The 25,722-nt window shown below is 35.2% G+C and overlaps 1 protein-coding gene across 3 annotated transcripts in view; it reads left to right on the top strand.

Moving 5' to 3' along the window:
- Positions 1–25,722, top strand: part of PHIP (pleckstrin homology domain interacting protein) — a 107,382-nt gene that overhangs the window by 71,586 nt on the left and 10,074 nt on the right. For all 3 annotated transcript variants that reach the window (XM_063389508.1, XM_063389506.1, XM_063389507.1), the window contains 16 exons: positions 1,958–2,098; positions 2,885–2,961; positions 3,640–3,871; positions 6,255–6,374; positions 9,942–10,049; positions 10,420–10,544; positions 10,748–10,830; positions 13,838–13,949; positions 14,174–14,235; positions 15,800–15,955; positions 17,917–18,037; positions 19,734–19,859; positions 21,742–21,814; positions 22,210–22,260; positions 22,552–22,701; positions 24,172–24,324. In XM_063389508.1, the coding sequence (XP_063245578.1) occupies positions 1,958–2,098; positions 2,885–2,961; positions 3,640–3,871; positions 6,255–6,374; positions 9,942–10,049; positions 10,420–10,544; positions 10,748–10,830; positions 13,838–13,949; positions 14,174–14,235; positions 15,800–15,955; positions 17,917–18,037; positions 19,734–19,859; positions 21,742–21,814; positions 22,210–22,260; positions 22,552–22,701; positions 24,172–24,324 (1,890 nt within the window). The remainder of the gene's footprint in view (positions 1–1,957; positions 2,099–2,884; positions 2,962–3,639; positions 3,872–6,254; positions 6,375–9,941; positions 10,050–10,419; positions 10,545–10,747; positions 10,831–13,837; positions 13,950–14,173; positions 14,236–15,799; positions 15,956–17,916; positions 18,038–19,733; positions 19,860–21,741; positions 21,815–22,209; positions 22,261–22,551; positions 22,702–24,171; positions 24,325–25,722) is intronic.

Below are 25,722 nucleotides of genomic sequence, written 5' to 3'. Positions count from 1 at the left end.
CCAGTTACTATAATGCTGGATTTTGTGACCTCTTTGTTTAAGTAATTAATCTTGAGAGCTTGATGAGAAGTGAGCAGCCCCAGAAGGCTGAAGGACAGAAGGCTGTGTGATGGGCTCAGCCACTGGGCTTAGGGCTGTCGTGGAGCTGTTCTGGGTTAGGTCAGAGCAGTTCTAGGAGATCTGGTGTGTGCTGCCAGTTTGAATCCAGAAGGAGGAATGAATGCCCCAGGTCTCGAACGTCTCAGGCAATGTTAAAGTGCTGATTGCTGAGCAGTCCCATTAGAAATGTCTCTGGTAGCTGTGCTGTCAGTAATAACTTCCCCAGCTAGACAGAAGGACAGAACAACAGAAGCACAGTACCCACTGAAAAGAGCATAGAGCAGTTTGTGTTTGTCTTCAGTGCTTGGATGAAAACTGGAACACAGCTGTACAGAGTGGTGTGCTGGCTTACTCTACTGAACTGTTGCAGTCATGCTTGCAGAGGGTGTGTGTCTTCTAACAGAGAGCATGGGAGAAAAACTAGTTACTAGACTTCTGCACTTTAGTGATGATTGTTGTGGCTAAGGAAAAATAAATCTTAGCTACTGTTGATTAACCATGTTTTAATACAGCTTTTACTATAAAAAGTGGGAGTTATTTTCCTCAACAAGAAAATTTAACCCCATGAACCAGCTTTTATCATACATAATATTAAAGATTTTCTCTTTCCTACAAAAGAAATTTAAAAATCAAGAAAAAAAGGTATAAGCAATCTGCTTCTACTAGAAGACTGTCAGAATATTAGTGCCTTTCTTTGTGTTGTTCCAGTTCTGCTTTCTTCATCTCTGTGACTGGTTTTTCTTTCAACTATTGGAGGTTTTCTTTGTTGCAGGAGATAACACTGGGGAAATGCACCTCTTTTTGTGACACCTAGAAATGTGCCTAGAAATTACTTTGTTGGATCTGAGCTAGGATGAAATTTGACTATACATGCCAAAAAAACTCAAACAAAAACAAACAAACAACAACAAAACAAAACCCCCCAAAAACAAACCAAACAAAAAACCCCAAACAAACAAAAAAAATCCCCAAACCAAACAAACCAAAAAAAACCCACCCAAAAAACCAAACCAACAAACAAACAAAAAAAACGCCCCAAAAACCGCACACGAAGAACAACCAAAAAAAAAACCCTCTTGAAAATTAAGATCATAACTCTTGGGTTTTTTCCCAGTGTTTGGGGACTAATACAAGATTGCACACTTGGTATGCAATCTTATCCAATGCAAACACTTGAGGCAAGTGTTTGCATTAGATATATTCTACAGGAGGAACAAAATCTTTTAATGCTGGAGCATGAAGTGTTTCTAAATTACAGCTTTATTTCATTCTTTTAAGCTTCAAAAGAACTCATATTCTTTCAAACTGACTCATTAATTTGAACTCATCAATGCATCATCATACTATTTAAAGGTCTGTATTTGCTAACAGTCATCCCTGTATTCTAAGGGATATATTACTATAAGAGTTCCTTTTCTAACACATCTGACCCCTTGGCTGCAAAATAACATGCTAGACTTCTTAGTCTAAGGACTTTCCTTAGCCATTTTTCGTGGAATTCTATGCTTTTACACGCCCTTAGCAGCCTATCAGTAGTTGTGTTTTAGGCCTTGTTTTAGTCCTTATTAACTAATGTGTACTTTGCAGAGAAGGAATATTTTTAATAATTACAGATTTAAAATTCGTTTTGTGTCTGGGAAGAAATTTAGTTATTTCTATAATACACATAACTATTTGGTGCTTATATTCATTCAGCTACGCATGTGGAGTGTTCTCTTCAGCAGCTCTTTAGTTTTGGACTTGTAACTTCTTGCCAATGCAAAAATTGCTTCCTGGAATACTATTATGAAAGAAAATGCTATGTATTAATAAAATGTGTACTCAAAAATAATGTATTTTGACTTTTGTATCTTCACAGAACCATTCTCATGATAATTTACTAGACGCTAGTGATTCAAAGAAACAAGCAGCTAATCAGCACAACTACCGTACGAGATATGCAGCAGAGGAAACTGTAAGGCCTGCTGAAGAGTTGGAAAATGGACACAGTTCTTCAGATGTAAGATCCTTATTCGTGAGGCAATCTTACGTATTCCATTTCTACTCATTAAGCTCCTGCTTCAGCTAATAAAACACTGTTTCTAGTGGAAACTCGAGTTACATTTTTCATTGTGCGTTTCTTTTCACCTCTCTAAAAATTATGTTGTATTAGGTATTCACATGCTGATGTATATGTTTAGCTTTGACTCATAAAATAATTGACAAAGGAAAAAAGTGCTCCTTTGTAAGGGCGTTTTGTAAAGTATATGTGCAATTTGTAAGCCTGGTCAGTCAGTGCTGCCCACATGGCCTAGCAGTGTGGCCACCAACTTTAGGTAACCCTATTTGAACAGATACTGAGACCTCCAGAAGTCCTTTCCAGCCTCCATTATTCTGTGCTTCTATAAGTATGGTAGAGAATGAGTGAGGAGTATATAAAATTCATATTGGTTTTGTTTGATTTTGAAAAAATGTGGAAATATGACATTAAAAACACCTGAAATAATTTTTGCGAAGGTAATCTAGCCTTGTGAAATGGTGATGAAAAATGTTGCTCTACACTGAGTCTGGCCAGACACAGATATCTTCATACTTCTATATATAAGTCCATTAAAGTAAAGGAAGTATCTGCAAACTAAAATGCCTTTTTAGCATAAAGCTTCTAAGAATGCCAGATGTTTATAACACATATAAAGCCTAGAAGAGTTTCATTGTATTGTCATATATCTTGAGCTCTAAAGAAGATGTTTCTTTTCCTCTGCCTCCCCCTCTGCCCCTTCCCAATGTCCTCTGCTCTCCTTATTAGGAAGGGGAAGTAGTTGTTGCCAGTGGTGGAACATCAGAAGATGATGAAAGAGCATGGCACAGTGATGGCAGTTCTAGGTAAGTGACAATGTATATAACCTACAGAGAAAATTCTTGCCAAGAAATCTTTAGTAATTTTTGTTGTAAGCAGTTAATGAGTAATAACTAAAGCTTGTGCAGACTTAGAAGAAAAAGTGAACAAGAACATGAAACTTTCAGGATTTAATTTTCAGTCATATTGCTAACTAAAATTTAGGGAAGGTTTTTTATTTTTTGCTTAGAAGCAGAATTGGTTTGCAGCAAGATATTTCTTTTCAGGCACACAAGCATTTCAGGCAGGTCATAGCAGTTTCCTATGGCTCTCAGCCTGAGCTGTGATCCTTGGTTTGAAATTAAGAGAGCAAATAAAGCATCCTGTATTTTTTCATTCAAAGCTATTCAAAACCAGAAGTGTTGAAAACAATATCCAGACTTCAATGTTTATCATCTTGAATTGATAAAGTAAATACAGTGTTTACTTTGAGGGATGCTGTAAGTTAAGCTTCTTGCAAGACCAAATAACGTCAGGGCTCTTGGTTTACTATCATTTAAATTGTAAATAGAATATAAGATTTTAAGCATTAAGGTGTTAACTATTAAAACGTTGTAGTTAGCTAGACTGTTAACTGTAATCATTTACTGGGTTATATTATGTAATCCAATGCACATTTTAGCTTTGGGTTTTTAATTTTTTTTTCTTTGTTATATCATATATAGTGACTATTCTAGTGATTATTCTGACTGGACAGCAGATGCAGGAATCAATTTGCAACCACCAAAGAAAATTCCTAAAATTAAAACAAAGAAAGCAGAAAGTAGTTCAGAGGATGAAGAAGGACCTGAAAAACAAAGGAAGCAAATTAAAAAGGAAAGGAAAAAGGGTATTGAGGAGAAAGATGGACCATCAACATCACCAAAGAAGAGGAAACCCAAAGAGAGAAAACAAAAGGTTAGATGTTCTTTGTGTATTACAGGTTGCTCATTCCTGTTCACTTAGAAATAATTGGATGAATGATTCAGTTACAAATACAACTTAATATTGTCTAATTTTAAAACACATAATGACTTTTACTCTTAACAAATGATAATTAATGACTCTTGCAAGTCAAATGATAGATGGCTATAATGATATGCTTTCTGAATATGATACATTTGATGTAAGGAGCACCTCTGATATCCTTATCACTATCCTTGCTCACACCAGAAACTTCCTTTCTGTGGAAGTAGATTATTCAACTTAAATACAGTTGAGTACTGGTATGACATTAAAGTATTTTTTTACAATTGTGCTGATTTGTCTCCCTATATAATTGCATTTTCTTTTAGATCTGCACAACCATGTCATTTTTTTCTGTCAATTCTGAGATATATATTTGCATTATTCTTGCCACTATTGACTCCATCAAGGGAAATATAACTTGATCAGGATTCTTGTTGTTGTCTGTATTTTGTTTGCTTTCTAATATAATGCAATTGCAGTTTAAATCAGTACATAGACATTTTCAGTGATTTCAGTTATTTTCAGTGTGTTTTTTGTGAGGTTGTTTTGTTTTTAATTGTTCGATCTGAAAATTTCACTCTTCCAACTTACTTTACAGAGACCAGAAGTGATCTATCTGGTAGATGCTAATTGTTTTTGTAAACTTATAACTTTTATTTTTGCAGTACCCAGGGAAGCTAACTGTATCATCTAAACTAAATACCTCTACTGTTGTTTATTTATTAGATTAGGAGTCCTCAGCGTTCTTTAAGATCATTATTTCAGTGGTTTAGCCTCATTAGAAGGTAGAGTGATAAAACAGCTGTTTGAACACGGAGGTTGGCACAGTGTCAGATTAGCTGTGAATCTCTGGTATGGCATACAGGATGTCAGGTCTTTATTCTTTGTTTAGGCTACTTTTTGTGTATTGTACACAGTCATTAGTTGCACTGTCAATACTTAGAGTATATTGCTATTTACACTGTCTGAAACCAAAAGAAGATATCAGAAGAATAAGAAAGCACATGAGAAAAATAGATGGTGGGAGACATTTAAATTATTGAAACCTCTAGTTTAGCTTCTTATTATAAAATAAGAAGCTGGTTGACAGCCTAGTATTTCCACTTGGATTTAAACTAAATTGAGTGTTCTGGGAATCTTGCATCCATTTTAGTCCCAGTTACTGAGATGTGGGATATCTTTGATTCAAAAAGTATCAGGCCTAGATATTTCACACTTTATGGCTGACCTGCTTGAGCTACAAGAAAATATGAGGCTAGAAGTAATTGCAGAAAATCACCTCTCTTTCCTCTATCCCTAGGTAGCATTAATTATAACTGTCGTTCCTGACAGATGTTGGTCTTAAAAATTTCTTGTGATGCACATTTGACCTCCTTACTGCGCAGAGAGTTCACAGGCCTTTCTGGTGGAAAGTTGTTCCTCATTCTGATATTGATTCAAAATTAGGTCTTTTCACTGAGGAAAGAAGTTTTGACTGTCTTTGTGGCCACACACAGAATCTTAAAAATTTAAAGAGGAGTAGAGAAAAAATGACTTTCATCTCTATTAATTCATGGGTTTCATGATCTTGAATGGTGCTTACACTTCTAATCCTCCTCTACCAAAAATCAATCTGAAATATAATACAGCAGTGAAGAAGGACAAAAAGGATCACCCAGGAAGATCAAAAGTACAGAACATTTTTTTTGTTTAGGTCATAGAGACTGACTCTTAGAAGGGAGAGTGTTTGGAAGAGATATGATGAAAAAGCTTGTATAAAACTATTATGGTTTAGAAAGGAATAAATGCAGAATGATTTCCTTCCTTATTTTGTTACAGTGACGTATAGCACCCAATGTGACAGATGTAAGGCTCAAAAATGAGGCATTTTCCCATTCAACATCACCCTCACACCCCAAATCCACCTGAGCATGTAGTCATTTAGTGGAACTAATTACTAAAGGATTTAGTAGAGTTTCAGAAATTATTTAATCACTGCGAATAGTCCCTTCCTGATGAGTAACTAAGATCAGACGTAGCTTCCAGAAAGTTTTAAACTGACGATTAATGTGTAACTGCTTGTTTTGTGCTAAGTTCCAGTTAAGAAACTGGAGGCAACTGTATAATTTTAGTGCCTTTTTGGCCAAGGCAACCATGTGAATTTGGTTCGAGAGAATGACATGCTTCCATTTTATCCTTTTGGGCATGAGACATAATTACTGGACTGTTATTAAATTCAGTTTTTGTTAGAGTTCACCCCCATACACCCCCCAAAAAAACACAAAAGGCAGTTAAGATTAATCCTCACTCTAGCAAGAATTTCATACTAATCTTCTGTGTCTGTTTTCTTCAGAGGCTGGCTGTAGGAGTTCTGGCAGAAAATGGTTTGACGCTGGAAGAATGGCTGCCTTCAGCATGGATTACAGACACTGTTCCTCGGCGGTGCCCATTTGTCCCACAGATGGGGGATGAGGTATTGCAGTTTTTCCCTCCATGTCCTTGCTTCTTTTTGCCTTTTGTATTTTCATCTGCACATTTTTTCCCCAGAGGCTTATAATAAAAGTATTTTGGGTTTTCCTAAAAACATTCTTTGATCTGGCTAAAATTTGCTTTTGCATCCTTGTACTTAGGAAATATTCTGCATAGTGTTGCTTTGACTTTTTATTATTATTCCATGCTGTTGCAGTAGTGGTCCTTCTTGTATGGTATTCAGTGTGTTGATTTCCTCATGACACCTGTAAACATGCAGTGTGAGGTGCTTTATGTTGTGAAAGTATTCCTTAATTGTAGAGCATTTGGTATCGTGAAAAACAGGTAAGGAGAAATCAGATATGAAATTAAGTCTGGAAAACATACTTCAGTTTGGGGCTGGAAAAAAACCCAGGAATTAAGCCTCCTGGGGAAGGTTGTGGGTTTTTCTGCTTGGTGTGATTGTTTTGATATAATTTTTAAAAAATTGTTTATTCTGAAGAAAAACTCTGATATTGTCCTTATCACTTGTGTTCCTGATATCAAAAAACTGCTGGTTTCTTACAACAGAAAACCATGAGAAAAGTTTTGTATATATGTATTTTATATAAACCAGACTCTAAATACTTTGTAAACATGACCCAGATGTCTCAAAATACGGCAGCAAAAGGATACCCACCAGTTTGTACTTTGGAATGTGTACCAGGTGAACATTACTGTGAATTCTATGAATAAGTAGTATTAGAAGAATGCAATATTGAAAGCCAGAGTCTGTGCATGTTTCTTAAAACCCCCTGAGGTTAAAATAAGAGGAAATAGTTGGCTTATGCTGTAATGGGCAGTGTGTTGTCTCTTTGGGGAGCAGCATGTTTTCTGAGTTACTAAACAGAGTTGTTGTATAGCTCACACCTTCTGAATGCTGTAGAAGGAATACTTGACATGGTGGCAAATTTGATTTACTTTGCTCCCAAGCTAAAGCACCTTGTGGGCACCACCTCCTTAGAAACTGAATCAGGAGCAGAGGTTGCATGTGCAAGCAGTTTTGTTTTTACTGGATCACTTCAATGATCCCGTTCACAGCACAGCTATGCAAAAATTACATGACCAAAGCTAGGGAGGGAGGGAAGGAACATTTCAAATTGAGAGCTGCAGCTAGAGAAAATGCTTATGGATTGATGCCCTCCAGTAAGCATGTTTTGGAGACTCTGCTGTTCAAAAGATCAAGTCCAAATAAATATATTTGGTGCCTGATACCATCTGGATACAGTGAAGCAGCCAAAAATTTATCAGTACCATACTGCTCAGGAGACTTTAACATCGTATTGGTTTAGTAAGATAAACAGTTATGTTTTATTTGGCACCTGCTGAATAGCATGTACAGTGTGTACTAGGAATATCTAAGTAGGGTACATCCTTTTGCTGAAAATGCTTTATATGGGAGAACAGAAAGCTTTGTGTCCTGTGCCTAGAAAGTAGCAATAATTGCACCAATAGAGAGTGTGTTTGTAATTGAGCCGCTCTGTCTGAAATTCCATCTCTGATTCTTGCTATCTCCAGATTTACTTAACATGCGAAAAGAAATTATTTATCTAGAAAGTTACATTTGAGATTCAGAGAAATAAAGGGTTGGTTTAATAAGAGAAATGTTGTGAGAAGAGATACTGTGTGACCTTCCAACATTTTGGTGGATGGTAGGTATGTTTTATAAGATTTCGGGGGAGATATATTTCAAATGTGTTTGCAAGCTGTACAAACAAGTAAGAAAAAACAGTAGTGCTGTATTTAGTTACACTTAATGTGTAAGAATAGCACATACCATCTCATTTCCCTTTCTGAATAGTGCTGTTTACAGATCTCTGCCCTGTGTCCTGAGGAACGGGGGAAACATACCAGAGGGATGGGGTTGAAACTCAGCTGTTTGGATATCCAAATACACAGCATGTTTGTTGTTTGTTCTGCCCTTAACACAATAAAAAACAGTTTTGTCTGGGTACTACAACCAACATGCAAAGCCAGGAATTCATCAAGAATAAAAATATTATTTCCTGGGAAAAAACATGAATTATTTTTTTCACAGATATCTTCCCAGTTTGTTCTTCTGACAGAAGATGCAATGCTTACAGCCATTTGCAAAATAAATAATATTTCACTTCTGTAAAACAGTGGGTTGAATTTATGTAATGGTTTAGCAGAAACACTAAGTGTAGCAGAGATTGATTGTATCCTGTGCACTTTTTTTTTTGTTTTGATTCACTGGAATGTATGGGAAACAATCATCACAATGTTGAGAGTGTAATGTAAAATTTGCCTTCAGATGTGTCTCAGTAGCCTCTGTTCCTTTTCCTGACAGATAGATTCTGACAGTGCCTAGGAGATTCTCACTGCTTTCATGCCTTTTGTAGCTGCTGTGTGTTCTGTCCCTATGAGGATATTATGCATATTGAATACTCTAAAAACAGGGATTTAAAAAAGTGATACTGAGTCCTTCTCCATTTAAAGAAGTTAAAAATTGCCTCATGACACCAAGAGGTCAATACCTTTCAATGCAGAAACTTAGCAAAGCCTTCTTTATAATGTTTTATGATACAAGAATTTTGGAAAGCAGGTAGAAATACAAATACTAGTGTGTTTATTTGTATATTTTAAAAATTAGAGGGATTTCTGCTCTGCTTTTTTTTGTTGTATTAGACCTTTACATTAAAGTTATCTTTCCCTTGTGCTATTAAGTGGAAATGCCGTGTTGGGACACTTGAAGAGGGTCTTCTATTTGGCATGCATTGTACCAAGAATACAGCCATTTATCAGATCTTTGTTCTAATTAGTTTGTGGAACCTCTGTTTCACATTTCAAATACATTCCTTGAATATGTGTTTATGGGTTTCAGCTTACTGCCTCATTACAGTGATGGCTTTTAATAAAAGCATTCATTCATGTGGTATGATATACAACAGGATCAAAGTAGAACTGTTACACTCTGGGTGTCTGAACCATGGAAAATTGTACTGAAGGATTAAAAAAAAAATAAGCACTGGAAGTGTCTGTTTTAGTTTGTTCAGGTCTTTGTTAGGCTATTTTTTCAGTGATATGGAAGTAAACACCAAAATCTTACCAGAACAATAACAGATTTTTGCTTGTAGAATGTTTCTTGTTCAAAAAAGACCAGCTAGATAGTGAATTTAGTGATACTTGATTGTTAACTTACGGCTGTTCTGCAATGATGTATAACCAGGTGGAGTAGTGGAATTCTTGTTGCTGTCATTGACTTGCTCTGTGGTGCAATGATAAATGGATGGTTTTGTTACTGATTTTGTTGGTCTCACTCATGTGTAATTTAGGGTATTTTGTTCATACAGAAAATAATTTTCTAAGTCTTTCCTGCTTTCTTCTGTAAATGTTTCTCTAATAGCTTTTAAAATTTTCCTCCACTTAATTTTTTGAGAACCAATGACTTTGGCAGGAAAACAGACTGAAAAGTTGATGAAATAGAAAGTCCACACATTGTATGGCAGTGACTATTAGCATTTCAGCACCTGAGAGTCTTTGTAGGATAACTGTCACATTTCACTTTTAGGTTTACTATTTCCGACAAGGTCATGAAGCATACGTTGTAATGGCCAAGAAGAACAAAATATATAATATTAATCCCAAGAAACAACCATGGCATAAAATGGAATTGCGGGTATGACTTATTTTTCTTTTTTGTTTGTATCTTAATATTAAGGAAAAAAATAGAAACTAAGTGGCAGTAAAGTCCCTGATACAAATAAATCTAGTGCTCTTAACATTGTAAGATAAGGGGAAAAATGTAACGCAATAGTCACATGAAATCAGACCTTAACCTGTACTGCTTTTTGTACCAGCTTGAGCAGATGAGATGGTTATACTTCATAGCAAAATATTTTTCAAACATACTGTATTGTGAAATAATAGCTCATTGTGGAAGACTAAATTTCAGATTCTTGATTTTTATGTGATCCTCATGTTTTCATGTTTCAGAAAGCTATTTCAATTAACTTCAGTGGTGGTACAAAGTATTTTGTTTATTCTAGGAGCAAGAGCTGATGAAAATAGTTGGGATTAAGTATGAAGTGGGATTGCCTACTCTCTGCTGTCTTAAACTAGCTTTTCTTGACCCTGATACGGGTAAACTGACGGGAGGAGCCTTCACCATGAAGTAAGGAAAGGAATATTGGATGCAAATTAGGGGTTTGCTTGGATGGGGATGGCCGGGGGGGTTGAAGGTTGAAATGATGACGTTAATATAGACCTTGTGCTTTTCAGGTATTGAATTTAAAGTATTAATTTTTTAATGTAAGTGCTTTATATTATGCTTTTGCTGTTTTATCGCTTAATAGTTATGTGTTCTGTTGTAATTAGGTACCATGATATGCCAGATGTCATAGATTTCCTAGTTTTGAGGCAACAATTTGATGATGCAAAGCATAGGCGATGGAATATAGGTGAGTTGTGGGGAAAGTTGTGTGCTGTGGTTTTCTTTGTTTTTCTAAGTGTCTACCTATTTTCGTGATAACTTTCTTAAACGTAGGTTATGGTAAAGAAATCCTAACACTCTGCTGAAGTCAGAGAGCAAGCTCTGCCCAGAGTTAGCTGCAGAGTTCTGATTAGTCCTTGACCAAGGTGGCAGCAAGCAAGGAAAATAGTGAAGGTGATCTTTCAATGGTATATTTGCAGAGAGAATGGATAGGGATAGGTTATAGAAATATGGTGTTTATTGCTAGCTAACCTATGCTATGTAACCTATACATTGTTTGTATCTGTTTTTTTAGTTGAGGGCCCTCCTATAACTGCATTGCTACTAGGATTATTTTTTCCCAGTTTCTGAAATTTCTCTTGAAAACATGGGAATACTTCTTCAAAAATTGCAAATTGATGTCTAGATTGTACAACAAAAATGCTCTTTCCATCTCCCTATACTTTTTGAATTTTATTCTGAACCCTGTGGTTTAGCTTCATTGAAGCGTATGTAGTTATAATTCACTGCCAAGTGACAAGGGATTGACTTGGATTCTTTTTATTTTGCCTGTGCTGAGTTATTTTGGAGTACTGGATACTGGAGCAATGCCCTTGACAGTTCTGATCCAGTCAGATCTATTTCCAAATCGTCTTTTCCATATGATGACAAAGATCACCTCTCAGCAATGGAATTAATTAATCTCCTGTCCTTTGATATCCTTAGGTTGTGTGCCTTAGCAGTAGATGTATAAATTACATAATGCCATAGGAATAATTTCCATATCATGTTCACACTATGTTGTCTGAAAAGACAGCTTATCTTCAATGTGGTAAAAACCCTGGACTTGTGATCCAGTAAGAAATGTAAATCTTGATTTCTTCTTCAAAGATCATTTCAGTTTAAAGATCTCATAAGTAACAAGGTTGATGAAGATCTACGAATACGTCACTAAGCTTTGCTCTTTCCTCATGGTTATAGATCTGTAGTCTTGTCCTCCTCTGCCATGCTATGTTTTTGCACAAAATCATGGCAGCAGCAGCAGAATGATTGGCATAGTTTGTTTGTGAAGCACCTAGCCAGGCCTCCTGAGCTGGTACTGTATTTTAAGAATTTGCAGTCTGGAATAAATTGAAGCTACACAGAAAGTATTGGCAGTACCGAAACCCTTATCAAGCTTCCAGTGCAAATAAAGTGAATTTTTGTTGTTGTTTAGGGAAGAATATTTGCTTATCTATTATGTTTTTAATATTAAATTTATATTAATGTATGAATCCTTTTAGAAGGAACAAACATAAAATTTGAAATTCCAAGTTCTTATTTGCATTCAGATTCTATTTATTGCATATCTTTATCTGACTGCAGTTTAACTTCCAGTTTAATACTTGGGCTAAAAGCTATTCCAGTAGTGTTTCTGAAGCTTCAGCTGCCTGTCTCAGACAGGTGTGCATACCTGTCTCTTACACAGCAGCCACTGTGAGTTCCATATACATTTTTTGTTATCTTCAAGCAAGCATTATGCAGGGATACTCAGTTCTGGAAAACTGCACTGGAGCCGCCTTCTCCTGAGAGATTTTGGACTGTTCTCTGCATAGATGAGGTAGCACAGAGGACAAAGGGGAAAGCATTGATTCAGGAGATAGTTCTTTCACTCATGTTGCTTTCTGCTTTAGCATTCTGCCTGTAGGAATGCTGTGGCTCTTGAGAACTTAAAAGCAGCTGCCCAGTATATGCTTCTTTAAGTGGCTTTGATCTGCCTAATGTTCAGCTCAGGGAAGTCACTCCTGGTTGTACCTACGGACATTTCTTTGTAAAACTGATCACCAGGGAAGGCCATATTGGAAAACTAATTTTATAGCTCTTCAGAAAGTAAATTTTTCTTTTAAAATAAAGTATCAGCCTTTATTTACATTTTTGATCTTGCATTTCACATATTTTCTGTTTACTTGGTTCTATTCAGCACAATTAAGATAATTAATAGAAGCTTTTTAATTGTCCTGAATTACTTGTGATCCATTAAATTTAAAATTTAAAAAAATGCAGTAAAGAAAGCAGACAATTTTTGAGAATATATTTACTTTCTATTATTTCAGACAACTTCAGCAAGCATTTGGGTAGAGAGGATGTATGTATTGAAATGGAACAAATACTGCAGCAGTTGAGAATGTGTATATATTCAAATCCCATGAACATAAAAATGTGTAGTTCTTGGAATCTCAGGCTTAAATTACATTTTTTTCTTGTGTTGTACAGAATATTATACTAAAATTGTTTCTTAATTTTGTGGCATGTGTTGTAGAAAATTTTGGCATTTATGATGGTGTGTAATACATGCATTCTGATGTGTTATTTTTAAAAATAATGCTTCTGACCTTTTTTCTCAGCTGCGTGAATGCTTTGTGGTAGTGAAGCCATTGCTAGTCATAGTAAATTACTTTACTAACCTTTTGAGCAAGATTTAATAAATTTTATTCTATTATCAGTCAGATTGACTGCATAGTAAAGAGAATGTACCTCTTGAGTTACATTTGCATTGCTGAAAAAGCACTTCAGAAACCAAAGAGGACGAGCTCAGCAGCTTGTAAAATACTCCCCATACAGAAGTGTCATAGTGCTCAGTTATTTAAGGTAGCATGTAGTATTTAATCCAAGCAGATTTGAATCTTAAAGCATTGATATGTCTTACCTTTTATATGAAATTAAGAAATAAATTCATAAGTAAAGAATATATAGGTAGATTTGCAAATTGTTGTTTTTCTAAAATGCCGTATTAACTTTCACTTTGGTTAAAAAGCAATCTTAAGAAAGAATTTAATGATTTTATTGGTTTTTAACTGAGCATTGACTCATGCTTGCCTGCTGAGGCTGTAAATGTTCAAAAGTATTTCCATATTCAAGATCAAACCAGATATAAACCTGCTTTCCAGATATAAACCTGCTTTTCTGGGAGGGTAGCCTGCCTTATATTGATGAAATTATTTTGTGTTCTTACCTAGGTGATCGTTTCAGGTCAGTGATAGATGATGCTTGGTGGTTTGGAACAATTGAAAGCCAGGAACCTCTTCAGCCTGATTATCCTGATAGCTTATTTCAGTGCTACAATGTCTGGTTAGCAAATTTATCTTCAATCTTTTTTATGTTAATTAGTTACTTCATATAAAGCACTGACTGAGAAACTTACTTCTATTAAATTCAGTCAGGCATCTCGCTGTACCAGTTTATTATAATATTCTGGGGTGTATAAATTAAAGTTTTGTTACAAACATTAAATAATTGATCAAAACATTGTTGAAACAATATTAGTAGATAATTTAAGTGTGGTTGTTTTTAAGCTGGGACAATGGTGATACTGAGAAGATGAGCCCTTGGGACATGGAGCTGATACCAAGTAATGGTACGTTATCTTAATAATATAATTTGCTTTACAAGTGTATTTTAAGAAGAAAAACAGTGTTATGTGATTTTACATAAACAATCCTGTTTTTGAGGGGAGTGGGAGGAAGGCCCACAAACCAGTTGCATTTAAAGAATATCTTTAAATCAATTACTAAACTAAGAGTGAATCAAGATAAAGGAACTGTGAAAAAAAAAGCCATGCTAGATAAACTGAGTGGTGTTGAAAATAGAAATAATACAAAATTGCTATAGATAATGTACAATTAAACTTAACTTTTTGTACAATTAGGAAGATAAACCCATGCTTTAGGTCAACTTGAGGAAACTGGCTGCTCTAAGATATGTCAGCATTCATGCAGACATTCAGTGCATTGCAGATGCAACCTGTGCCTGTGAGAGTTTGGTAATAGCAGGATTTTTCTCCCCCTCTGACCAGCACATGCAGCAGAGACACATTCTGCAGAGTGGGCAGCATAGCATGGGCATTGTTCACATGTTCACAGACAAAAATGTAGTATTTCTTCTTCCATTGTTTTTTAGTTGGTTGTTGGGTTTTTCTGAGACTTCATAGAACTCTCGTTGAAAAGCAGAGTAGAATCAGCATTTTTTCCTTGTATTTTCTAGGAAACATTTGATAATATTGCCTCTCAAAAGTAATCATAAGTAATTCTTAATTATTTTACATTGTAATTGTGTTCATTTCAACGTTTAATTTTGGTTTGATCCTTCTTTTAATAGGTACCTCTTTTCTATAAGTAAAATACAGGTGTTAGAGTGGTAACATGACTAAATAAATAATTAAAATAGACCACCCTGTTTACTTTTTAGTAAAGGCCAATTCCTGTTGTCTTAAGAAAGGAGGAACCCTTTTCAGATAAAGAATAGGTAGTGATTAAGATAACTAAACTCGAACCTGATTTTTTTGCTATGTTCACAAATATCAACATTTGTTATACCCTCTTAACAATTAAGAGGACTGCTTAACATCATACTTAAAAAATCTGCTGTTACAGTACGAATTATCAAAATTGGTAGGTCCTCAAGGAAGCTAAGGTGATAACACTATTAATTTGCATACTCAGGAGCTGTGGTTTTAGCATTTGAACTCAAAACTGTGACAATGTAGAGCCACTACCTGGAGAATGTTTTAGCAGCACTGTCAAAGTTATCTTAAACTCCATCTGGAAATCATCTGCCATTCCTTACCAAAATAACTTAATACCAAGAATATTGACTTTTAGACACAGAATAATTCCAAACCCAAAACACCAGTTTTAACTGTGATAAATAAGTGTCTTGGTTCTAAAATAGATTTTACAATTAGCTGTTTGGAGTAGGATAAATATTAAGGGAGGACCTCTACACCGAACTGTATTGTAAGGGTTTAAATGTAACACAGAATAATATACAGAAAGGATACTGGATACATCCAAAATGTCTTTGAGCATTTCAAGAGATATGCATTTGTAAAAATGATGTCATGATGCCTTTGATTTACAGGTATATGTATTACACAAGATACAAACATTTATGTTTTATTTGATGTTCATATTCTATCCCAGCTGTATTTCCAGAAGAACTGGGAACTAGTGTTCCTTTAACTGACGACGAACGTAGAACACTGCTCTACAAACCTTTGGATGGAGAGTGGGGTTCCAGGACTCGAGATGAGGAGTGTGACAGAATTATTGCAGGGATAAACCAACTTATGACTCTAGGTAAACTCTGAATAATATGGGAAATGTTTTTTGGTTTGTATTTTTCTGACTATGATCATATGCACTTCTGAAATTACCAAAATGAATGTAATAAAATATACATTTAACCTCTTGATTAACTGGAACCAAACTTTCTCATTAAACATTTTTAAAGTTTATTTTTATAATGAGTACTTATGAAACCTAAATTTTTCCTCTTTCCCAAGGTAACTGTTGCTTTTTGGTAGATAATTTGATGTATGCTAGGGATAGGGGTTTGGGTTTTACATGTTAAAAGCAAGTGCTTGATTTTTTAACTTCAGCTATCAGAATCTCATGTTGGGGTTAAAATATAAACCTTTATGATTAAGTGAATATTAACTAAATTATGGTCAGGTGGAGGGAAGAAAAAAAAAGTATGGATTTACTTAGAAAATGAATATCTATGTGTGGATTTTCCCTGTATTAGCCATTCCTAATTCCCGATTTCTTCCCCACATTTCCTTAATTATGCAAAATGTTGAGGGAAAAGTAATTGATTTATCTTAAGAAAGGTACTTGCTATTTGGAGCAATTATTCTTTACAGGCACCTTCTGAAAAAGTGATTGTTTAAATGCTTAATGCATTGCTGCAAAATTTACCTGATCAAAGACAGGTGTCTGGATGGAGATCTGTCAGTAAACACAGGTTGAATTATAAATCTCCTGTATGTCTTTATGGGGATCGAAAGGCATTCAAGAAGCAGACTTAGGTATTGGGCTAACAGTGGTCATGCATTAAACATAAAAGTTACAGATACTTCATTTAACGGATTTTTCAAGCCCTTAATGTAAGATTTATGTTTCAAAAAAGCCGAAAACCTCTTAACTCTTGAAATAATTCTGATTACCTGTATATCCTGTATGGTTTCTTTGATGACATCTACATAAGAAACCTTCTTTTGCTCCCTAAACAAAGGAGTTATCAATACAGTGTAATAGAACAAATTAGAGATTTATGTTTAAAAAAACATGAGGAAATTAAATTTGAGCTGTTTTTGCTGTGCCATCTAGGAGTAATTGTTTTATAGTTGGCATTATGGTGTATGGAAAACCACTTAGTTTGGGATTTGCTATAGCAGGTATGGTGCATATTGGTACAAAGTAGCAGTTGCTAGAACATTGAAAAGAGTAAGTAAAGAGCTTTTAAAAGAAGTGCAGTCTTTTTAGCAGCACCATATATTCTGTTGTTAAGGACTTCTGAGACTTTTAAAGGTGATTTTTTGGTTTTGTACTGCAGTATTTTTTATATTGAGATATAAGATGTTAGAATGATGTATCTAAGCCCCATGATGATTCTGAGTACAGGAGGGAAAAAGCAAGGTCGTTCAGGTGCACAGACTTAGGTTGCTCAGGTGTCCTCTAGCACTGTATTGGGTTGGTTTTGGAAGGCTTCTTTGCTTTTAGGTAGGGACAGGAGAGAGGGTTTCTGTTTTACTTTGAGTGTGGATTTTGCCCACATCTTACAGAGGCTGAAATAGCACTGTAACTTTTATGGCAGGAATTTAATGTATTGCTTTGTTTAAAGATATGAGAGTGGCAATATAAAGTGAAATGAAACAAGCCTGTGCTGTAAATAGTGATACTGAATTGCATGCCTTCATCTGTGTATAATTTTTATACTTTTCAAATGTGGATATTTCAAATGAGCACTTGCTGTGCCTTTGGGGAGTGTGGTGCTTCAGGCATAATAGAATGGGCACCCAGTCACTGCAGTAATGGGATGTACAGCACACACCTCAGCAAGCACTCTAAATACAAGATCAGAAATCATTTGGAATATCTAGAGCAGTTACTGTTATTTTTGGGAAACTGCTGTGCATTTCAAACATGAAAGAATAGCTTATGTTGCAGGGGGGTGAATCTTGAAACTGCTATGGAACTTTGTGGTACATAACACTGAGGGTTTTGTGGTTTGTTTGTTTTGGCTTTTTTTTATCTAGATATTGCCTCTGCATTTGTGGCACCAGTGGATCTTCAAGCTTACCCAATGTATTGCACTGTTGTGGCATATCCCACAGACCTCAGTACCATTAAGCAAAGACTGGAAAGCAGATTTTACAGGTTAGACCCAAGTCTCAGTTCTGCTGTGATCGATCTACCAGCAGCTGTATTTTTGGTAGCTCTTTGTCTTGTCATACCAAACTGAGGTGGGCACAAGTGTGTGCTTTTACTTTCTTTTATCTTCTGTCCTTGATTAGGTTTCCATTTTCTAAAACTCAAAGGATTGAACATTTCCAAAATGCATTTTAGAACTACATGGCATTCAAATTGCTGCTTATGCAAATGACTTGTTCCACGTGAGATTCAAATTGCAGGATTAGTAAAGTGACTTCTGGTCCAAAGGATTAAGTTTCCACTTACTAATGTTTTTAAAGTACTTTTAAAAATAATTTTAATAAGAGAAACCTTTAAAATATCTCAAGTGTTTTATTATCCTAGTATGCTTTAAAAAATATTATTGCATCACTTAAGCTACACAGACTCTGACTTCTTAAATTATTGCTGTTGAACTTCTGAGTTGTACAGCAACAAAAACAAGTTTATACTTTTTGATACTGTTTTGATGTTTTCCTAAACTGTGATTGCAATTGCTGCGGGGTTTTTTGGGTGACTTTTTTGTTGTTACTGGTTTTTTAAGTAAATATCTATATAGGAATATAGTTCTTTAAATTACTTCAGTTCTTCCTTGAGTTCTTGATCTATTTCTCATTTTAAAATCAGTGTCACTTTAGTTTCTTTTGAATAAATTTGGATAGGATTTTGTTTTGGGCCAAACTTCAAATTTCATTTTTAGTGCTTTATACATGCTAAATTAAGATTGAATTCTAAACTAAATTTGCTTTTTCATTTTCAAAAAGACACCTCTGCTTTTCATCATATCTTTTGCAATACTGAATTCCATGTTTATTGTGTAATATAAGACAATCCAGCTTTCTCTTCTGTAATGCACTGCTTTGCTGTCAGATAGAGAGGACTTTTGGCTGGATTTTGTTTCTCTTGTCAAAAGAGTAAGCAGTTATTTTTGGTAATCAACACAACTGCAATAAATTGGGCTTTTTTAGTTTGTAATATTGCCAAGGCCTAGTTAGGTAATAAGCAACAACACTGTGTTGTGCTTTTCAGTGTTTTTTTTTTTACATTTAGTGGACTTTTCAGATCACTTTTGATTTTTGATAGTTTTTCATGAGGTCTACCTTTAAACTGTAACTTCTGTGCTGTCAGAGTCTTTACTATCTTTTTATTTTATCTTTTTTAGATTTGGATGTATTTTTTCAGTTATTCTGCTTTTGTGCATCATTTTTTATAATGTGGCTATTCTATAGTTAGGTTATTAAATCAGGGGAAATCTCATTGTTGTCTATCTGGCCAAAAAAGGTATACTCTAAAACATTTCTATTACTGTTTTGTTAATACTCAGCTGAGTTCAAAGGCAATATAGGATGGTTATATATATCATAAAGGAATAATAAAAGCTAAGTGTCACAGCTGAGTTTTCCTGAGGGGTGTCAGCTCTGTGTTCTTAAAGCTATTTGTATAGATTACCACAGAATATAACATGAGAATGGGAAGCCAGAGGAAGCTGCCTGCTGCTGGTCACTTAGGGCAGCATATCTGATGTGCACGTTTTCTGATGTAATGGAAAACAACAGTGAATGAGAAGAAGGATGGTAACGTTTTTTCCCTCTGCTCATATACATTGCTAGAAATTGTCTTTATTTCTTTTTCCTTTTCTTTCCCTCCAACCGTTTTGGTACAGGCGCCTTTCTTCGTTAATGTGGGAAGTGCGGTACATCGAACACAACACTCGCACATTTAATGAACCCGGGAGTCCTATTGTCAAATCTGCCAAGTTTGTCACAGATCTTCTGCTACACTTCATAAAGTGAGTTGCTTAGTAGGTGTTATTCCTATCTCTTACCAAGGTATGAGCCTTTTTAGATCTGAATTTTAAAGTAAGATAGTTCTGTACTTTAAATAAACCTCTTGTCTGCTGTTGGAGCCGAAAAGAATAGAGTTTATGTTGACAAAAAATTCATAGGTTTGCAAAACAATTTATGTAATAGATTGTCATGGCATTTTATTTTAAAATACATTCTCCTAAATGATAAATATGGGTTTGAATATCTTCATGGAGTTATAGATATATTCATTAGTAAGTTAGGAGTTCTAATTTTGACCTTAAATACTGGCTATATGAATATAATTCTTAAATCTAGATTATAATTTAGTAGGTTTGAAAATTGTTTTTTATGTATGCAAAGTAAAAATTAAAGGCTTTGTAGTCGACTGAAGTTGTAGCTGTCTTCCAAATGTTCTGTTATTATCTATAGACAAATTCGGTGACAAATATTGAAGATTTTTCAGTCAGTTGACACATCTACAGGCCTGAAGTTTGTAAGAACTTACTGTGCCCACTGCCTTGGTTTGCTTGTACACAATGAGCACTGCTGTTTCCACCTTGTAGACATAGCAAAATCATGACATTTTTAGTGATTTAGTTTGTCAGTATTAAATTGAATCTAGTTATTTATTATTTTGTGTGTTCTTAAAAAACATTAGAACTGTTTAGTATTTGGAAATCTAGGACTTTGACTCTATAAAGAAATGTTCGATTTCTTCAGTGCCTGTGACTTCTGGTATTTGCTGGAGAGTGTAAAACACGTAACTGCCTTAGATGTTAAAAGTTTTAGTGAAATATACACCATTAGGAACAGATAACTATCTAAAGGGCTTTTCTGTTACTAATTTTGTTCTTTACCATCTTAGTCCTACATGGGGTTTTTTCCCTGATTAATTAAGCAGTTCAGGGTTTTTCAAAGTGTATGTTTTTAATTGGCTTAGCTAAATTAGTGGATATTCTTGGATATTCTTATTTAACAATGGCCTATAGCTTGAGTCTATTAATATACTAATTTAAGTGAACTAGCAATTCATGTAAAGCCCAGACTTTATGGTTGTAACTGTAAGGTAGAAGGCCTAGACAATGGAAAGTAAAGCCCATGGTTCTAATGGGAATGAAATATCTGGATGCCTCTGACAATTTACGTCCTAGTTACCCGGGTATCTTGAAGAGCTGAAAATGAGAGCTGGGTGTTGCAGTTTATCTTTGTTCACCTTCTCTCACAGCTGTTCTAGTGGGAGTGGCTGTAGCCTGTATTACAGATTCTGATTCTGCTGTGGAGTTGCTGAGTGTTTACAGTTACAAGTGGTAAAAGGGTTACAAACCACTTTTCTTCCCAGTAGTTTGTATTACTACACAGTAAAACACCTTTGAGCTTTCCTTTGTAGAGGAGTTTCATGTGTTAATCAAGAATTGAAAATCAATGGTTTTGCTGATTTAATTATGCAGCTTTACACAATAACAGCGTTAGTCCTTACACACTTGCATTATTGTGGGTGCTAAATTAAATTATTAAATTGCACTTTTGTACAATAAATTTACTGTAATGTTCCTTACAAAGCTAGACGGGCCCCAAATCTTTAATACAGTATAGGATTAGATTTTTCTGATGCTGAAAAATGCATGGTAAAGGATTATGATTTTTAGGTTTAAAACATTCACACTGTTAAGTGATATTTTACAGCTTTTTGAGCAGATGGTTAGCTTGACTTATTGCTTCAGTTCTCTTAGTATTCATGTAGCACCAAACACATTCTCATTTCATTTGGGAATGGTTTCATAAATATTTTCCTTTTCCTAGGCAAATTACAGTTTCCACAGGTGATGATAGAATGTAAATGTTAGCTTGTGTTTCTTTTTACAGGGACCAGAGCTGCTATGACATAATTCCATTATATAATGCAATGAAGAAGAAAGTGTTGTCTGACTCTGATGAGGTAAATGGTTGTGTCTTGGGCATTGGCATTGATACAGTGGAGAAACAAGACCACTGTCTCTCTTGTGGAAGACCAAAGTACTGGTTTCAGTCACTGCTGGGAATGTGGAATGTACTTTTCTGTCAGTACAGTGCTGCTTCTTGTCAGCTGGGAAACTGGGTGAAAATTCACCTCCTCTCTTCCTTTAGTGCAGAGAGCCTTAATAGTTTGTTGGAGGATGCTGCTTAGACTTCTGAGAGGTTCTCAAAATTGACAGTCACATGAAATGCTTTGCAGAGGGATGAGGATAGGACTGTAAAGACTAAAATTATAAGTTCAAAGTATAAAAGAACTTGCCTACTCATATATGCTTATATCTTTTAACCTTTTTATGTGACTCATTATCTTGCTCAAAGGAAGAAGAGAAAGACACAAATGTGCCGGGGACTTCCACTAGAAAAAGAAAGGTAAACGTTTTAAAATGTTTTCATTTATATTTTTAATGTTACAATGCTAAAATGTATTTATAAATAATGGAATGTAAAACCAAAATATTTCTAGTATTGTGTAATGTCAGCTTTTTTAAAGTTTTGAACTTAGTGACATATTGTTCTACTGAGCTATTCAATGTAAAGGTATTTCTGCCTGTGCTGCTGCATGTTGTGAATCCATTTATATCCTGTGGGATAACTTTTCCATTAGATTTTGTAAAAGCAGCTGGTTTATTTAATATATACCAGGCAATATTGCCATTTCAGGATCATCAGCCGAAGCGGCGGCTGCGTAACAGGGCTCAGTCCTATGACATTCAGTCATGGAAGAAGCAATGCCAGGAGCTGCTCAATCTCATTTTTCAGTGTGAAGACTCCGAACCATTTCGACAACCAGTGGATCTTCTTGAGTACCCTGTGAGTATTTTAGAACAAGATGACTGGTTATAATCCAATGTTAAGATGTGGGCTAGTTTAATTTTTTTAAAACTTTGACCATTTTTTCAGTTCTTTCAATTGAAACTTCAGTCAGCTGTAGTGACAGATTTTTTTCAGCACTTCATCATCACTTGTTTAAAAATGTTCAGTGTTTTTTTCAACTAATTGCAAAATAAATAATACTTCTCTGCTCTCTCAGATACTGTTGTTGAAAAATATTTTATATTCAGGGATGCTTATGTTATTAAGTAAATTACAGCTTTTAAAGTAAATTACAGCTTTTGCAATCAAGATGTCTTTCCTTTTCTGACTGAAAAGTGGTCATATATATGAAATGCATATGTTTGGTTGCTGCATGTGATGTGTTGTCAAGGATCATTGGTTTCATTTCAGAGTATAAAAACTACAAGTGAGACTATATGGAAACTTCAAGTAATAAAGCAAAGATTTTGTTTTCTTTCCTTCTTGCATATCTTAAGTTCTGTAAAATATCACTCTGGGATGATTAACTTGGGCGAAATTAACTGTCTCAATTAGAGAAAAGAAATGCTTCTCTTTCAGAAGTCACTAGTAGATCTGTCAACACTTCTGCAGCCACTGGGCACCATTATTTTTGAAGTAACTAAACTTTATGCTGTGGCCCAGTACAAGTGGCCCTATGTGTTTGAGATCCCCAAAGGAGCTGATAGAGAGCACTCTACTAGGCTTAGGCATGAAACACACTGCTCCCTGGTGTCACAAGCCTGTTTAATACACAGAGAGGCACCCCTGCAGGCTCTATTTGCTCTGATGGATTAACTTAAACTTCTTGGTTAAATTTGGTATTTAAGCTTTTTCTGTATAGACATGTCTCTGTTTCTTCCATAGCCTGGAAAGGAATTGTTCTGTCATTGGCCTGAACTGGGTCCTACCTAAGCCTGTGGAATTTTTAATACTTTGTTACATTCGTAAATTGTCAGGTCTCCATTTGAGAAACTGCCCAGGTTTCAGAAAGGGTATGATAAGCCTCTGATCAGGTTCAAGTATTCAAACGTCGTATTTTAAAGCTAATATGTAAGAACAAGATTAGACTTAGTCCAAAGTTTGAGCTGCTAAGCCACCCAGAAGGCTTTGTAGTCACACTTCCATATCAGTGTTATCTTCATGTCAGTGTGTCAGTAATGCAACCCTCAGGACACAAAATTCTGAGCTCTGCATTCCAGTAAATCAGTTTATAAAATTAATTAAATCGTCCATCAGTTAACTTCTGACCTTGACCCTGCTGAGTATGTCTGCAAGGGGAGGTATGTTGTGTATTACTGGAAAGGTGCAAAATGTCTTCAGCAGTCTTCCACATCTATTTAAAGTGGACATTTTGGTTAAACAGCTTTATCAAACTCATACTAATGAAAATGATACATTAAGGCTTGGGGAAAAATTGTAATAAATTGCTTTGCTATTTCTAAACAGGATTATAGAGATATTATTGACACTCCTATGGACTTTGCTACTGTTAGAGAAACACTGGAAGCTGGCAACTATGAGTCACCAATGGAGTTATGTAAAGATGTGAGACTTATTTTCAGCAATTCCAAGGCCTATACACCAAGTAAAAGATCAAGGGTAAGATTATATTGTTTTATATTGTTGTTGTTTGAAAGAACACTTATATCTGAAAAACACTGGACTGAAAAAGCAGAGAGACAATGTAATCTGATTGCTTTTCTGATCTTAAAATGTAAATATTGTATATAATGCATAAAATGTAAATAAGAAACTATTACAGTTTTGTATTTGAAGGGAAAGGAATGTGTGCTCTTTAAATACCAAAAGTTCTGATGTTCTGCATGTGTGTTTCGAAAGTAAATATTAGAAGGTGGCTCTAAAGGGAAAACCACATGGAAGAAAAGTTCTGTAGAAGCAGGATTATGAATACAATAGTGAAATTTAACTGATATTGTGGGGAAAAACCCAGATTTTCAAATCAAGCACACAGGGAGCCACTCCACTTTGAAGGTTGCCCCAAACTGAAATATCCAGGTAGAGACAGCAGAGGATGTTGAAATTCTGTTCTGTTCACCACTATGCAGTACGATAGTAATGAAGCTTTGAGGATTTCTGGGAAACAGGACAGTTTACATAAAGTGTCAGCTTACAAAACTATTCATACTGTGATGTCCTGCTAGTAGTAGGTGCAGTATCTGATAGCAGTTAAATTGTAGGTGCATATTTACACGGGTTCAAGGCTTCTGTGTTGCTGTTCTTCTACTACTATGTTAGGTTTTAAGACCAGAATTATTAACAGCTTTTATGTTTGGCTGTCCTAAATAGCAAGTTAATCATTAGGACTTCATTGTTTTAAGACTTGGGCACAAATTTCTTAGTTAGGTGACTAGCAGGATCAGTGATTACTCTTCAGTCAGTAGCAGACAGGCCCATTCACTGCTGAGGCTGCCCATAACAGAATTATTCTTTCAGTAGCAGCAAATGGCAAGGCTTTTGGGGCAGGTCTGGATTCTTTTGTGGTTTTTCTTTATCTTCTTGACTTCATCATACCTGACATTATCTTTAGCTTTATGTGGTTTCATAGATTCTTTTGACATTTTCATTTCCTTTATGTTTCTTCCAAACACAATGGTATAGTAATAAATTTGTCTTTTTGTTTTACTCAGAAGTAGAAGGTTCTTATGCCAAGAGTTTTAATATTCTAGAATCTGTTTCAGTGCATGCAACATGTAGTTCAGTGTGATGTTTTTACTGCCATGCACTTATATTTTTAGCATCTTTATGTCACTGATGCTTATTTGAACAGTAAACTGATGTTCTTCTTGAACAGTAAACCTAAAGTCATCAGCTTTTTTTTTTTTTTTTTTTTTTTTTTTTTTTTTTTTTTTTTTTTATCTTGGCACATCAGACACACATTCCCTTGTATGCCATCTCCAGTAACACGTGCAGAATGTGTCAAACCTATCGAGTATGGCGCTCAGATGGTTTGGTGTGTCATTAAGTAGGGACTGGTTC

Source organism: Prinia subflava, chromosome 2, assembly GCF_021018805.1.
Source record: "Prinia subflava isolate CZ2003 ecotype Zambia chromosome 2, Cam_Psub_1.2, whole genome shotgun sequence".
Lineage (NCBI taxonomy): Eukaryota > Metazoa > Chordata > Aves > Passeriformes > Cisticolidae > Prinia > Prinia subflava.
The sequence above is the reverse complement of the archived record's forward strand: the minus strand, read 5'-3'. Positions and strand labels throughout refer to the sequence as shown.